The sequence below is a fragment of the Dunckerocampus dactyliophorus genome, chromosome 3 (genome assembly GCF_027744805.1).
Source record: "Dunckerocampus dactyliophorus isolate RoL2022-P2 chromosome 3, RoL_Ddac_1.1, whole genome shotgun sequence".
NCBI classification, from domain to species: Eukaryota; Metazoa; Chordata; class Actinopteri; order Syngnathiformes; family Syngnathidae; genus Dunckerocampus; species Dunckerocampus dactyliophorus.
In genome coordinates, this window is record NC_072821.1 from 7,154,392 (window position 1) to 7,167,337 (window position 12,946).

A 12,946-nucleotide genomic window follows, 5' to 3' on the forward strand; every position below is an offset into this window, starting at 1 on the left:
AGTCACCTTTACACGCCTATTATTTTTTGCTTACGCCACAACGCGCAACTCTTACGAGCAGGCTATGGAATCTCTGTAGGGACACAACAGACGTCCGCCACTTTAACCATAGCAAGCTATCGAGCTAACTAGTTAGCCTCTCTAATTTATTCATTGTAAATGCAAGAGACAGTCTGAAACGGGGTGGGGAAGAAGGACAAAGTAAGAAAGCAAAAACTTACCACTTCCACAGGGAATGGGAGGATAACTTTATTTCCACTATGTCATGTTGGACCCTGCATCCATGCAGTGCAAGTTAAGGTAATGTAATGCAAGGTAATGTCTCACCAAGGTAACGTTCCAGACACCTAGTGACCAGTGTAGAATACTCCATATGACTTGATGTCTTTCAATGTTTTTGACTAAAACGTAATAAGCCATAGTCAATCATGGAACAGCCATCATTTATTCATGGATACATTTTTTTAAAAGGCGCGATAGGGTGAGGGAGCAATGTTCAAACTGCAAAGTGGCAAGGGGAAAGTATAATCCAACCCAAATAGGCGCCTGGCACTCTCTGTAGTTGAGTAAATAAACACATGAGTGACTGTGGGGATTTCAGACGCTCACGTAGAGAATCCTTCCTAACATAAGTCCAAGCTGGCCGTGGCTAGCAAGAATAGGACTACAAGAAGAGCGGCGGTCTCTCTGGTGGTGTGTTTAGTTCGTGTCACATTGTGTGTCTTTTGTACAACACTCATGTTCTCACACCTGAGGGGAGCTTGCCTGTGTGAAAGAAGACGTTTCAGCATCACTTTGGGGTGTTTTATTAACAGGACAGCAGGTGCACCACCGCTGCTGCCGCTGCCGGACCTGCTCCCTCCACCAGCTGTGTGCCCGTGCGTGCGTGCGTGTGTGTGTGTGTGTGTGTGTGTGTGTGTGTGTGGAGACCAAATGGCAAGCAGCCAGAGAACTCGAGGAGAACCGGCCAAGCTTGGCACATTGACCATTTTTCCCCCCTTTTTTAAATAACAGCCACCCGCTGCCACAAAATCTTAGAAAAGCAGTTTGAATTCTGCAGGCAAAGTGAAGTGCTTTCTTTCTTCTTGTGTGTGTGTGTCCCTTTAGATTGGCAGTGGCTTTCACAGCGTATTATCTGGCCTGGCTTTTAACTCCAAGAGAACTGTGTTCACAAATTGATGCTCTGCTCCAGTGGGGCTGTAGCTGCAACATTAAATTGTACTGAAATATTCATATGTGAGTGCATTTAGCTGAGCGCAATTGCTGTGTGATTCCCCAGAGACCACATGGAAATGTTGCAGTCGCCCCCTCGACACACACACACACACACACACACACACACACACACACACACAGCAGCGGCCTGGCAGACACCCCGAGCCTGGCCCGGGACACTGATTGTGCCTCAGCACCAGTCCAACTAAAGTGAACGCAGCCGAAATGTACAATTCTGTCACAGTAGTACAAGTAGTAGTTTAGTAGAGTTTTAATGGAGAAGGAGGTTGAAGCAGAATCATTTTTTCATCTTTTGAACTGTCATAAAAGTGTAAAAAGAAGAGAACCACTGTTAATAATAATAATAATAAAATGACTCACCCTTTAATGACGAGTGACGCGGGTGCAGCATTTAAGCACAAAAGGAGGCAGTTGACTTCATGCCTCGCATTTTTTAAACTTCTCGACTGTCGCACGGGTGTAAAAAGAAGTTAACCAATGAATAATAAAAAAAATACAATATCCTAAAATCACCCACCCGTTGATGAGAAGTGACGGAGGTGTAGCACGCTTGTTGAAGACGGCTGACTTGGTGCATATCACTTTGGAATCTTACTGACTGACGTACGAGTGTAAAAAGAAGGTAACAGCAGCAGAATAAAAAGCGAAATAAAATGAAACGACTCACCATTTGATGACAAGTGCCAGAGGCATAGAACTCCAGTGGAGAGGAAAGCTTGCTGACTTTGTGTATTACCCTTTTAGCCCTTTTAACTGTCATAAAAGTGCAGAAAATAAAATAAACCAACGTATCACAAAACCACATTCAAGTAAAATGACTCAGCTTTCGAAGGGAAGTGACAGAGATGTGGCATTTAGGTGCATAGGGATGCTTGCTGAAGGCAGTGAGCCTTTTTAACTGTCACACATGCGAAAAGGAGGTTTATGGACGTAAATGAATACGACTAACATAACATCAAGTTACTCACTGTTTGTAGACATGTGACCTGAGTTCAAGTGAAGAGGTAGGCTTTGTTGGAGGCAGGTGACTTCATGCATTGTGCTACGCTGTCATACATTGTCAATTTAGCCATATTGTTAGTCATTTAGCCATACGTTCCAGTTCCTGTTCTATGGTTATGATCACATTTGCCCACAAAAAAGCCAAATAAAAAGCAAAACACAGTTTGCAGACAGTGACATTACAAGTAGATGATACTTCACACCTGTAGGGGGAACCACGGAGCGGAAAACAAGAGAACCCAGTTATTCCTTACTGTTGCTTTAAGTAGGCGGCTGTGTTGGTGTGCCGTCATTCCATTTCCACTCCATCCCTTCCAAACATTGCCATTGTAAATTCATGTCAGTAAGCGTGTTTATTGGATATGAATATGTAGATCACCTCAGATAGGCGGGAGAGAAAAGAAACATGTTGAATGACAATTTCCCCAAAGAGTTTATGCGCTTTTTACTTGAAATGTTTGCTAATTTAGCCGCCACGCAGCTAGCCAAGCGTAACTACACGGTTACACGTTTGGATCGCTGAATTAATGTTGCGGAGATCATTTTTATTCATCTCCTTGGGAGCGCACACAGTCCCTCAGGAGAACTTCATGGTTATCCAATGACGCGTTCATTTATTTTATTATTATTATTTATTTGCAGTCCTTCTTTGAAGGAAAATTGGACCCTTTGGCCCCAGTTTTTTCCCTGATTTGTCATTATTTGGTGTGTCCTCGCCCTGTAATGATTAAATTAATATTATCACGTTTCATTTCAACATACTCGTTGAATAATTGATATGATATCCTCAAAGGGGACCGATGTGATTCACCGTGGTCACTCGGTGTTTTCATCTTTTCTATTTTTCTAACACTGACCCACTTTCTGCCCGGAGAGCCATAACAAGTTCTATCTCAGGGCAGGGAAGGGACCAAAAAAAAGGCTTTATGTAAAAGCTAGTGCTGTAGCCATGACAACAGTCTCCTGAGTGGATGTCTTCAAACTTGTTGGGAGCCCCGTGCACTTAAGACGTATGTCTGAAAAGGAGAACCTGAGAAGCTTTTTAAAGAGCAATGTATAATTTATCCGTATTTTCCTCCAGCTTCGGAGCACGGCGCCCTGTGTGAGACGCGTTCTCAATCTGTCACTCTGTTTGTTCGCAATGAGGTCCACCCAGCTGTTTAGTGGCGCACCCTCAATCTCCACCGTGCTCTCCGAAATGAAATCACATGATTTTAACGTTGGGTAGAAATATTTTCATTCACGCTACAGACAGGAGGCTCTGCTGGAAACTTTGCAGAATTGCATCACAGTTGTGTAGAACTGCAGTGCATCTCACTGAGCGGCTTCTAGTCCTCGTGGTAACGAGCGACACAAGAGTGGCAAAATATTAGAAACGGCACTTTTATGCAGATTTTGATACCGTATCCCCACAAACAGACACCATAGCCCTCTTAACTCATTCAATCCCTGCCATTTTTCAAAAGACAACCCCTCCAGCACCGGCCATTTTAGACCATTTTGAGCGATCTTTCAAGGCACACAGAATATTGTGTTCTACGGCTATAGAAACATGGAACCTACCAAAAGAAACATTAGACTCCCGTCCTTCATCAGAAAGAAAAAGTTTGTTTCTACCTTTTTCTGTTCTTTAGTAACCAGCAATAGAAAATAGGTAAGTTTCAGGAAAATATCAGTTCCAGACTAAAAAAGGGAGAAAAACAGCTTTTTGTGAAAACATACATTTCAAGATAACTTTCACTTTTTACATTTTTTTTTTTGCTTTTGTGACAGCTCGAATATCTACTATACCATACCAACACTATACCAACATAACACAAAAAGTGGTTGTTTTACATCAAAATAACTATTTATGTACAAAATATAACACCATGAACTATTTACAATTTTCACATTTGGAGCTGAACGTGTGTGCACGTGCGTGTGTTAAAATTTCCCTACAGTGCTCAACCTTCTGCACGCTACACTCCTCCCTGCTCTCCCACTTCCTCCTTCCTGCCATGTGTGATTGTCCCATTGAATGATCCCTGCCGACCTCTTACCAAATGCATTTGGCCGTTTTCATGGCTTGAAAGTGCTCTGAAATGTTAACGCATTAGTGCAGAGTTGCATCATCTCCTCTTTTTCCCTCTCGCACAAAAAAAAAGACATAAAAACGTTTGGTATTGAATGAGTTCATTGCTAGTTGTTTCATCCACCTCGTTCCCATTCCCACAACTTACATGGCATCTGTAAAGCTGATGTAACACATTTGTTAGACCAGATCTGTCATAAAAATGAGAACACTAGTAGAAATCTTTCAAAAACGTGATTAAAACTAAAAATGTGCTTGTTACTTATCTGTCAAATAAGATGAAACACCCAAATAGTCCTTTTTCCACACAATTTTTAAGAAGCCTCCATTGGCCTTGATAACAGCTTGCAAAACTACGTCATATGTTGTGGGATGAGCGTAAATAGCAATAATATGACATCTTCATGAGAGAAGAATAATGTGCATTACCATTTAGTCTGTTTTTTTGGAAAACAATAGCATAACAACCATTATTATTATTATCATTATTATTATTATTATATGGTAACCATTACAAAATATAACCGGGTGATATACTGTAAATTTGCTTAAAATGACTGAAAAATAGTCTGAAAGATCCATGTAGACGGTGCATATCAGTTTATCATTTGTTCTCATGTCGTGTTATTTTCATTTTTAGGAGAATTACATTTGCCCCTATTTTGCTGACATTACCCTCACTCTGGAGAGAAAGGAAAATGTAACAGAAGCTCATAAAAATGCAAGAAAAAAACATACGTGATCGCGTTCAAGGCAATATATTAGTCCTGAGGATGATTTCTTTCAATAGTCTCTGTTAGGTTATGATGAATGAATGAATGACTGAAGCTGAAGTAACGACACTTTCAAGTGTTTCTAGGAGGAGTTTGGCTGTTAAGCAAAGTGAGGAATGAAGTTTTATCTCCAGGAAGTGAGACGCTGTGATCCTATCTCTCTCCGTTAATGAGAATGAAAACAATGATCATGTAATGTTAATGTCGTTAAAGTGTCTCCCTGTGTGCCATTATTAAAACATGTCAATAATTAAGCGCCTAATGGTCACTGTTAGTTCACTTAGCTTACCGTCAGGGTGACAGCGAGGGGCGCTCTCGACGCATCCGAGACGTCCCAAAAGCCATTTAGCAACTCGTGGAGATGTGCTCGGGTCTCGGCCTGTCAAACATCAACGCTTAACTCTCACGTTCACCTCGGATGCGTATTGACAAATTGGGTTCATGTGAATTATTAAGGCTCGCCTTTGACTGAACCGCTTGGTCGGTGTGACATCACAGGCCAAAGTTCACTTCTCTTTGACTTGAACTGCTTGAGCTTGCACGGGGCCCACAGGAGACAAGGCGGAAGAGGAGGTCGCTGCAAGATGGAGACCTAGGAAAGGTGTGGTACACTTGTGTGTGTGTGTTTGTGTGTGTGTTTATTATTGTATGACAAAAAAAAGTTACAAAGACACCATGTGGGCACCTCTTGTTGTATGGGGACATCAAATGAAGTTTTCATAAGGGAAACCGTATCATTTTAATGAAGAAGCTATTATGGGGACAGAAGCTGATAATATCTATTTATTTATCTGTACAGTACAGACTGACCTCGAAAATGAAACCAGCCAAATGCAACAAAATGGAGAGCAGTGAAGCATATGTCAATATGTCAAACAAACAAACAAACGGTGCAGATATTTTTGGTTGATTTGATTCAACAGGTGTAGAATGTGTATTTTCATCATGTATACTACAAAACATGGAAAAAAAAAAAGTATATTATGCAGTGGGAGCAGCATTTGTCACGGGAGCTGTTGTGCCAGGATTGTATTGGGCGTGGACTTCCGCCAACGCCCCAGACACAATCTGGACGAAGAACCGAGTGCTCGTGTCTCACTGCTGTTATCTGCCTTTATCTGTTCTTACAGGTCAGTTGTTGATGAAAGTGATTAATATCATCTCTGTAACGCAAAACAAATGCTTAGGGAAGTATTTGAATGCTTGATTTGTCTTCCAGCACAAGACTTGTGCTCCAGTTCTCAGGTAAAACATGCTGACAGCAAATGAGCATCTTGTTATACAGGTCCATTATGTAAATGGAACAATGTTGGTGGCTTTTTGAGGGCTTTTTGTTCGGGCTTTAGCGTCATAATAGGTACCTCCCATGACGCGTACTGTTAGCTGGCTCATACTTGCTCGTTAGAACGCACAGAAAAGGGAAAGAAATATGTGTTCATGTTTCACATAAGGATTGTGAATGATGGGCAAAATTCCAAAAAAAAAGCACAGTTTTCCTTTTAGCTATTTTGTATTGTCACAGAAGATGGTATTATTATAAACAAATGTGTATTAAATTCTCAAGACGTCATGAAGCATGGAGACATCCGTGTCTGATTGAACACACAACATAACGCCTGAATGCAACAGTCTGGATGTTGTAAACGATACACATTTATTTTTTTACTACAAGAGTACCTACCAAAGACTTTTAGCATTCCTGATGTATTTCTGTATTTGTATTGTATTTGTATTTGTACTTTATTTATCCCACAGCGGGGAAATTCACTTGTTACTTGTTATTATCTATCACAGATTTGAATAATTGTATAATTCAGTAACTATTGTTGACACATTGTTTTTCTTGGTTCACTTGGATGATTATCGCATTAAAAAAGATATCTAAATTGTTGTAACATTCACAAAGAAAAAAAAACTAACAGGGCATTGCTAACCCTATCTGCTTTTAATGAACTTTATTTGAAAGCATTTGCATATTCATACGGGTAATTGACTTAACCACTTATTATCCCATCTTCTGCCATAATCAGGCCCCAGCTGGACACATTTCTGCCTTGTGATGGAGAGTAAACCTGGCAAGTGAAACCTATGGAACATTACAACTCTTCAGTGTGAATGATTAGCCGTGATGCAAAGACTCCACAGTCAGTGTTTTGTAAGCATCCATTCCAATTATTCCACTTTATACCCTCCCAGCAGTCTATGAATTTGATAGCATAATTGCAACACTGATATTTTTTTAATTAACAGTTAAAAGCCTATATGGATACTTGTAAACACTTGACATGCAACAAATTGGTACAGCAGTTTATCTTGTGAATTAATGATACGAGGGGCTAATTAGTGGCGGTGGAATCTTTTTGCTACGCAGTCATGATGACTCGGCCAATTAGTGCTTGTTGTGACAGATCCTCTGATCTGAAAAACCTCTGAATTATTTAGATTTCTTCAAAATGCATGCAAATAGGAAGCCGGTGCTAATGAAGCGATGAGCGGTGAGCATGAGAGATAAAGCGGAAAAGTAGTAGGCCTCCAATGGTACCTCGGCTGTCATACGTCCTGGTTATCGATAAATGCGACCAAACATTGCGTCTAACAAACTAGTCTGTTGCCCACGTATCATGCCTCTGTAGTTCACACATCACATTTACACCACAAGTCTACGTTTTGCACGGGTGACCGTGGTTGGAAGCCCACCGTAGCACATGCAGTAATTACTATCAGTATTGTAGTGTTTTTTTGATAGTGGCTCTCACAGTGTCTGGTGAAAAAGGCACCAGAGGCACCGCCCACCTCTGGAATTGACATTATTTCTTATGAACAAAAAACGTACTCTGTTTTCATACTGTCTGGTTTTCGACAGACCCTTTGGAACAGATTAATAACAAAAACGGAGGTACCACTGTAGATATGATTGCTCCCGGGGTGCCCCTAAAGATTTGAAGTAAGATGGAGTGGCTGGGGTAATCTATTCACACGACTACGGAGGGTACAAGGCGCCTATTCAAGTTTGCACTTGCACTGTAACACCATGAGTATTTTGTTTGTCGTATATTTCGTGCTTACGTGCGATTACATTTGGGCGCCACAAACGCGATTCACAGTCAAAATATTAGGGCGCTCCACGGGGTGCCTAGCAATCATTAAACAGAGAGAGGTAAGGAAATACTAACTCTTTATTGTTATTATTTTTCATCAAATGACAACACCTGCACTGGCAATGACCCCACCCTCCCACACACCCCCGTATATCAAGTTTACAAAAGTGTCTGTAAACATTAAAGTGCAAAGAATTTGCTCATCGTTTTAAAGGATCATGCTACAAACACTCCAGTTTTAGTAAAGAATCCATCCTTATTGAAAAAACCCAACAACTTACCATTTGTTTCCTTCCACTCAAACAGCCGAATTACTCTTTTCATTCAATTAGAACAACAAAAAGCCTATACGACAAATCTTCATGGTTTCCGAATCCAGCCAGTAGGAGTTGTAAGTAGAAATGTATTAATCCAGTCGTGTACCCTGTGTCTCTTGTAAGAAATAAGGAGCATGGTCTACAATGTTAAGTATATGAAAAGATAAGAAAATGTCATTCAAAATAACCCTTTGAAATTTGAAAAGTTTAAGGAACAGCATCTTTGTTGAATGATCGCCGAAGTTCACTGAAGGCTCGAAGGGCCCCTTTTGCTGGTTTTGATTCATATAAAGTTCAGTGCCTTTTAAATGAGGGTTCCTGATGAAGAATGTGTTCAAAAAAACCCATTGACGTCCGCTAGGGATGGGCATTTCCTTGACTGACTCTTTTAAAACATACCTAATGTATCTCTCTGTGAAGTTGTGAACTCCTGTTTCCAGGCCATTTAGTAGAATAATGCTGCATGGGGGAATTATGCCACAGCTTTCCAAGCAGCTGATATCATGTTTGATTTCTTTAGACAGCAAACTCATTGACAATAAGGAATCAACAGCACCCCTGCTGGTTGCACCCAATTTTGACTCAACATAATCTACAGCATTTTTAACAATCAACAAATCATTTACACAAAAAGTTATGCCCATCCCTACAGTCCGGTTTGGTGGAGTTTTGTTGTATTTGTTGTGCTATGTGCTGTCATCTCCATGTCCGTCATGGAGGACCGGAGGACGTCATAGATTAGGTCCAACCGGTGAGTCATCCGCCAAGCTTAAGCTTGCTCTCACAAGGATGTCCTGTAGATGTTGGCAGTACAAGAAGAAAATACTCTGTTTTGCAAATCTGTTATGTGTCAGACAAATGCCCGAGAGGTGTGTCAGCTGGACCCAAGAGACAGTACTTCTCCTCCAGCGAGGGCTCTGCGGCACCGCCCTGCAGGTGAATGAGAGGCTTTGTTTGTAGCAGAACGCACCCTCGCCCACCTCGGCCCCGCCTCTCCTCTTGGTTCCTGCGGTTGAACATGTTTATTCTGTGGTCCAGTTCGGGACTGGCCTTTTCGGAACCAGTAGGACTGGGGAGCTTAAGGTTGACTGGGTCCACTGTCAGGCCCTTCTGAGCAAGGCAGGAGTCCTCAGAAAATGAGAGGAAGTCTTGCACCGCCATGTTCTGTCCCTGACCCGAGAAGGAAGGGGGGCAGCAGCGGTGGGAGGTGTAGGTCAGGCTCAAGTCCTGGCCTGTGCTGCTGCTGGAGTCCATCATAGAGGAGCGCATGGCGTGGCTTCTCAGGGTGTGGGGACGGGAGGTCAGGCTTCCGGTGGACTGGGACATGCTGGTGGAGGGGTCGCTAACGCCGCTGCCCAGGCGCTCCATAGCGAGCATGGAGTTGGACTGGATGGGATTGGTGGGGAGGTGGACGTCGATGGCGGCTGTGGTGATGACCCGGGTACCTAGGCCAGATGCCCTGGCATCTTTAGGAAAAGAAAAATCACCTCTTATTGACTTGGTCTGATTGGGATCCTGCCAACCCTTCCTGTCCCTTTGCTGCTGTGTGGGTCAGTGGAGACCTCTGCCCCAAGTTGCCAAGGAAACAGAATAGTGAGCGTGTTTTTTTTTTTTTTTAAAGGCTTGGGGGCGATAAATGATAGCGCCCCATGAATTCAGCCTGGCAACAAGTGAAAGAATCCAAACAATCACGCTGCCTGCTAGAGCATAAAAAATGTACTTCAGCTTCATAATGAAAGGCATCGTTAGGAGAGCAAAAATCCCATCTTATTGGCGCCGTCTGATTTGGATCCTGTTCTTTTTCTGCCGTGTGAGGCAGTGAAGACCTCCGCACCCAACATGCCGAGCAAACAGCAAAATGAGCATGACTGGCTAATGTCAGCGATGTTTTATTGGGTTTTGTGGCTACAAATAATTGTGTTCCACAAATTCTGCCTGGCAACAAGTCATAATTAAATTGTATTTGTTTTGAATGACATTAGCCCTAAATCCATGGTCCGGATCTGGACTCAGGCATTCTTCTATAAAGGCCCCGGACATTTTTGGTCATCTCATTTTTAACTTGTGTTGCTTTTGGGGTCTTTACGGTAATTTATATAGACGGAAAATGCAGTGACCAATTACGTGCATTGTAATGTTACATTTTTTACTTGAATGCAATGCATTGTTTTTCAATTTCAGTGTATCAACAATAAACACTGTTAAAATAGTATGGAATTACATATTTTCTGTTGCAATAATAATTAATAATGCTGTTTTATTGAATCATGTAGTGTTGGTTGGCATACTACATCTTACAACTTGTACTGCTACTTTTATTCCCATGTAAACGAATTAAATTTGCCCTTTTATAATCTTTCAAGACGATATTGAGCCACTCACCACTGCTTGCTTCACTGTAGTACTGGCTGATGTAGTTGTTCATGTCATCACATACGACTGGATCTGATTGGGAAATACAGACGTTAAGGCATGGCTTGCTAGTTAACATTATACAGACAATGGCTTGAGAATAATAGGAAATTATTGAACTTTATTAGATGATGTATTATAAAGTAATGATAATACTTGTGGAAAAAGTCAGAAAGTACGTAAGAAAAACAAAACTAGACTTGTAATGTTCAACAATAAGTGTGCTGTATTGCAATGAGTGCCTTCCACCGTAATTAAATAGGAACTCACGCTCAGCACAGAATTGACTTTAATTGGATTTTACACCCATGTGGCCACTTTGATCCATTTCAGTGTAAATACTACAAATGGAAACAATCTGCAATGTTTACAAGGAAATATTGACAGAAAGGACCTGTGCCCCAGGCCACAGGTGCTTGAAAGGCTCACGCTCTGCTTAGCGCTGCATTAGCCATAGTGCACCAGGTAATAGACAGTGCCCAGATAGGCTGGGTTTAGCAGTGAGGGGGCTTAGGGGACAGAGTGGGCACAGATGAGAGCTCTTTGTTGGGGACTATATGCGTGGTGATCTCGTGCTCGCTTGATTGGTCTTGAGCTCACTGTCTGCTGGCTGAGTGCGAAGCACGAGTAGCCTGAGTGCTAGCCCCCATCCCCCGGGACACGCTGCAGACTCTGATGGGTAATCTCATTTATTTTTCATTCTAAAATATTAATCCCTGGGCCACCCCTGGAGAGGGAGCATTGCACTCCACTAAAACAAGACGAAGACAATCGCTCCACAATTAATAACACATGAGTGATGGAGGAAGGTGGAGGGGAAGAATTGGCTGTCCAGCATACATAAAAAGGCTCTCGGCCCTTTTTGTGAGACAGCCCAGTTATCAAGCTGTCACTTGTGTGTGTAAAAGGAGAGGTGACATGCTGTGCTCCTTTTAGTGCCGTTCTCCATTATACTGCAGGTTGGAGGACTGCGCCACTGGACGAATGATGACCATGAATCTGGAGATAAATGTACAGTAAACTCAAATACTTGGTTTTTATATTTTTAAGGAAATTGTACCTTGTGGCACTGCATACGGACGCAACACTTCAAAAAGTATACAGTGGCGTGAAAAAGTGTTTGCCCCCTTCCTGATTTCTTATTTTTTTGTATGTCACACTTTAATGTTTCAGATCGTCAAACAAATTTAAATATTAGTCAATGACAACACAACTGAACACAACATGCAGTTTTTAAGTGAAACTTTCTGTTGTTAATGGAGAAAAAACATCCAAACCTACACGGCCCTGTGTGAAACAGTGATTGTCAACTTGTGAAAACATAACTTAACTGAGATTAATTGAGATCTATCAGTCTGGAAAAGGTTATAAAGCCATTTATAAAGCTTTGGGACTCCAGCAAACCACAGTGAGAGCCATTATCCACAAATGACAAAAACATGGAACAATCGTGAACAGTCACAGGAGTTGCCGGCCAACCAAAATGACCCCAAGAGCGCAGCAACACCCAAGAGGTCACAAAAGACCCCACAACAACATCCAAAGAACTGCAGGCCTCACTTGCCTCATTTGAGGTCAGTGTTCATGACTCCACCATAAGAAAGACAATGGGCAAAAATGGCCTGCATGGCAGAGTTCCAGGACGAAAACCACTGCTGAACAAAAAGAACATTAAGGCTGGTCTTGTGGATCTTGATGATCACCAAGACCTTTGTGGAAAATACTCCGTGGTCTGGCAAGACAAAAGTTGTAGTTTTTGGAAGGTGTGTGTCCCATTACATCTGGCGTAAAAGTAACGCATTTCAGAAAAAGAACATCATACCAACGGTAAAATATGGTGGTGGTAGTGTGATGGTCTGGGGCTGTTTTGCTGCTTCAGGACCTGGAAGACTTGCGCTGTAAGAGATTCATCGCAAGTTATCGCAAACACTTGATTGCAGTTGTTGCTGCTAAGGGTGGTCCAACCAGTTATTAGGTTTAGGGGGCAATCACTTTTTCACACAGGGCCATGTAGGGTTAGATTTTTTTTCTCCC

At 42.0% G+C, this 12,946-nt stretch overlaps 1 protein-coding gene across 2 annotated transcripts in view; it reads right to left on the reverse strand.

Moving 5' to 3' along the window:
* Positions 1-12,946, reverse strand: part of LOC129178578 (transmembrane protein 266-like) — a 69,170-nt gene continuing 56,224 nt past the window's right edge. For both annotated transcript variants that reach the window (XM_054770922.1, XM_054770923.1), the window contains 2 exons: positions 10,883-10,945; positions 1-9,966 (listed from right to left, as the gene is read on the reverse strand). In XM_054770922.1, coding sequence (XP_054626897.1) covers positions 9,344-9,966; positions 10,883-10,945 — 686 coding nt within the window. In that variant the 3' untranslated portion in view covers positions 1-9,343. The remainder of the gene's footprint in view (positions 9,967-10,882; positions 10,946-12,946) is intronic.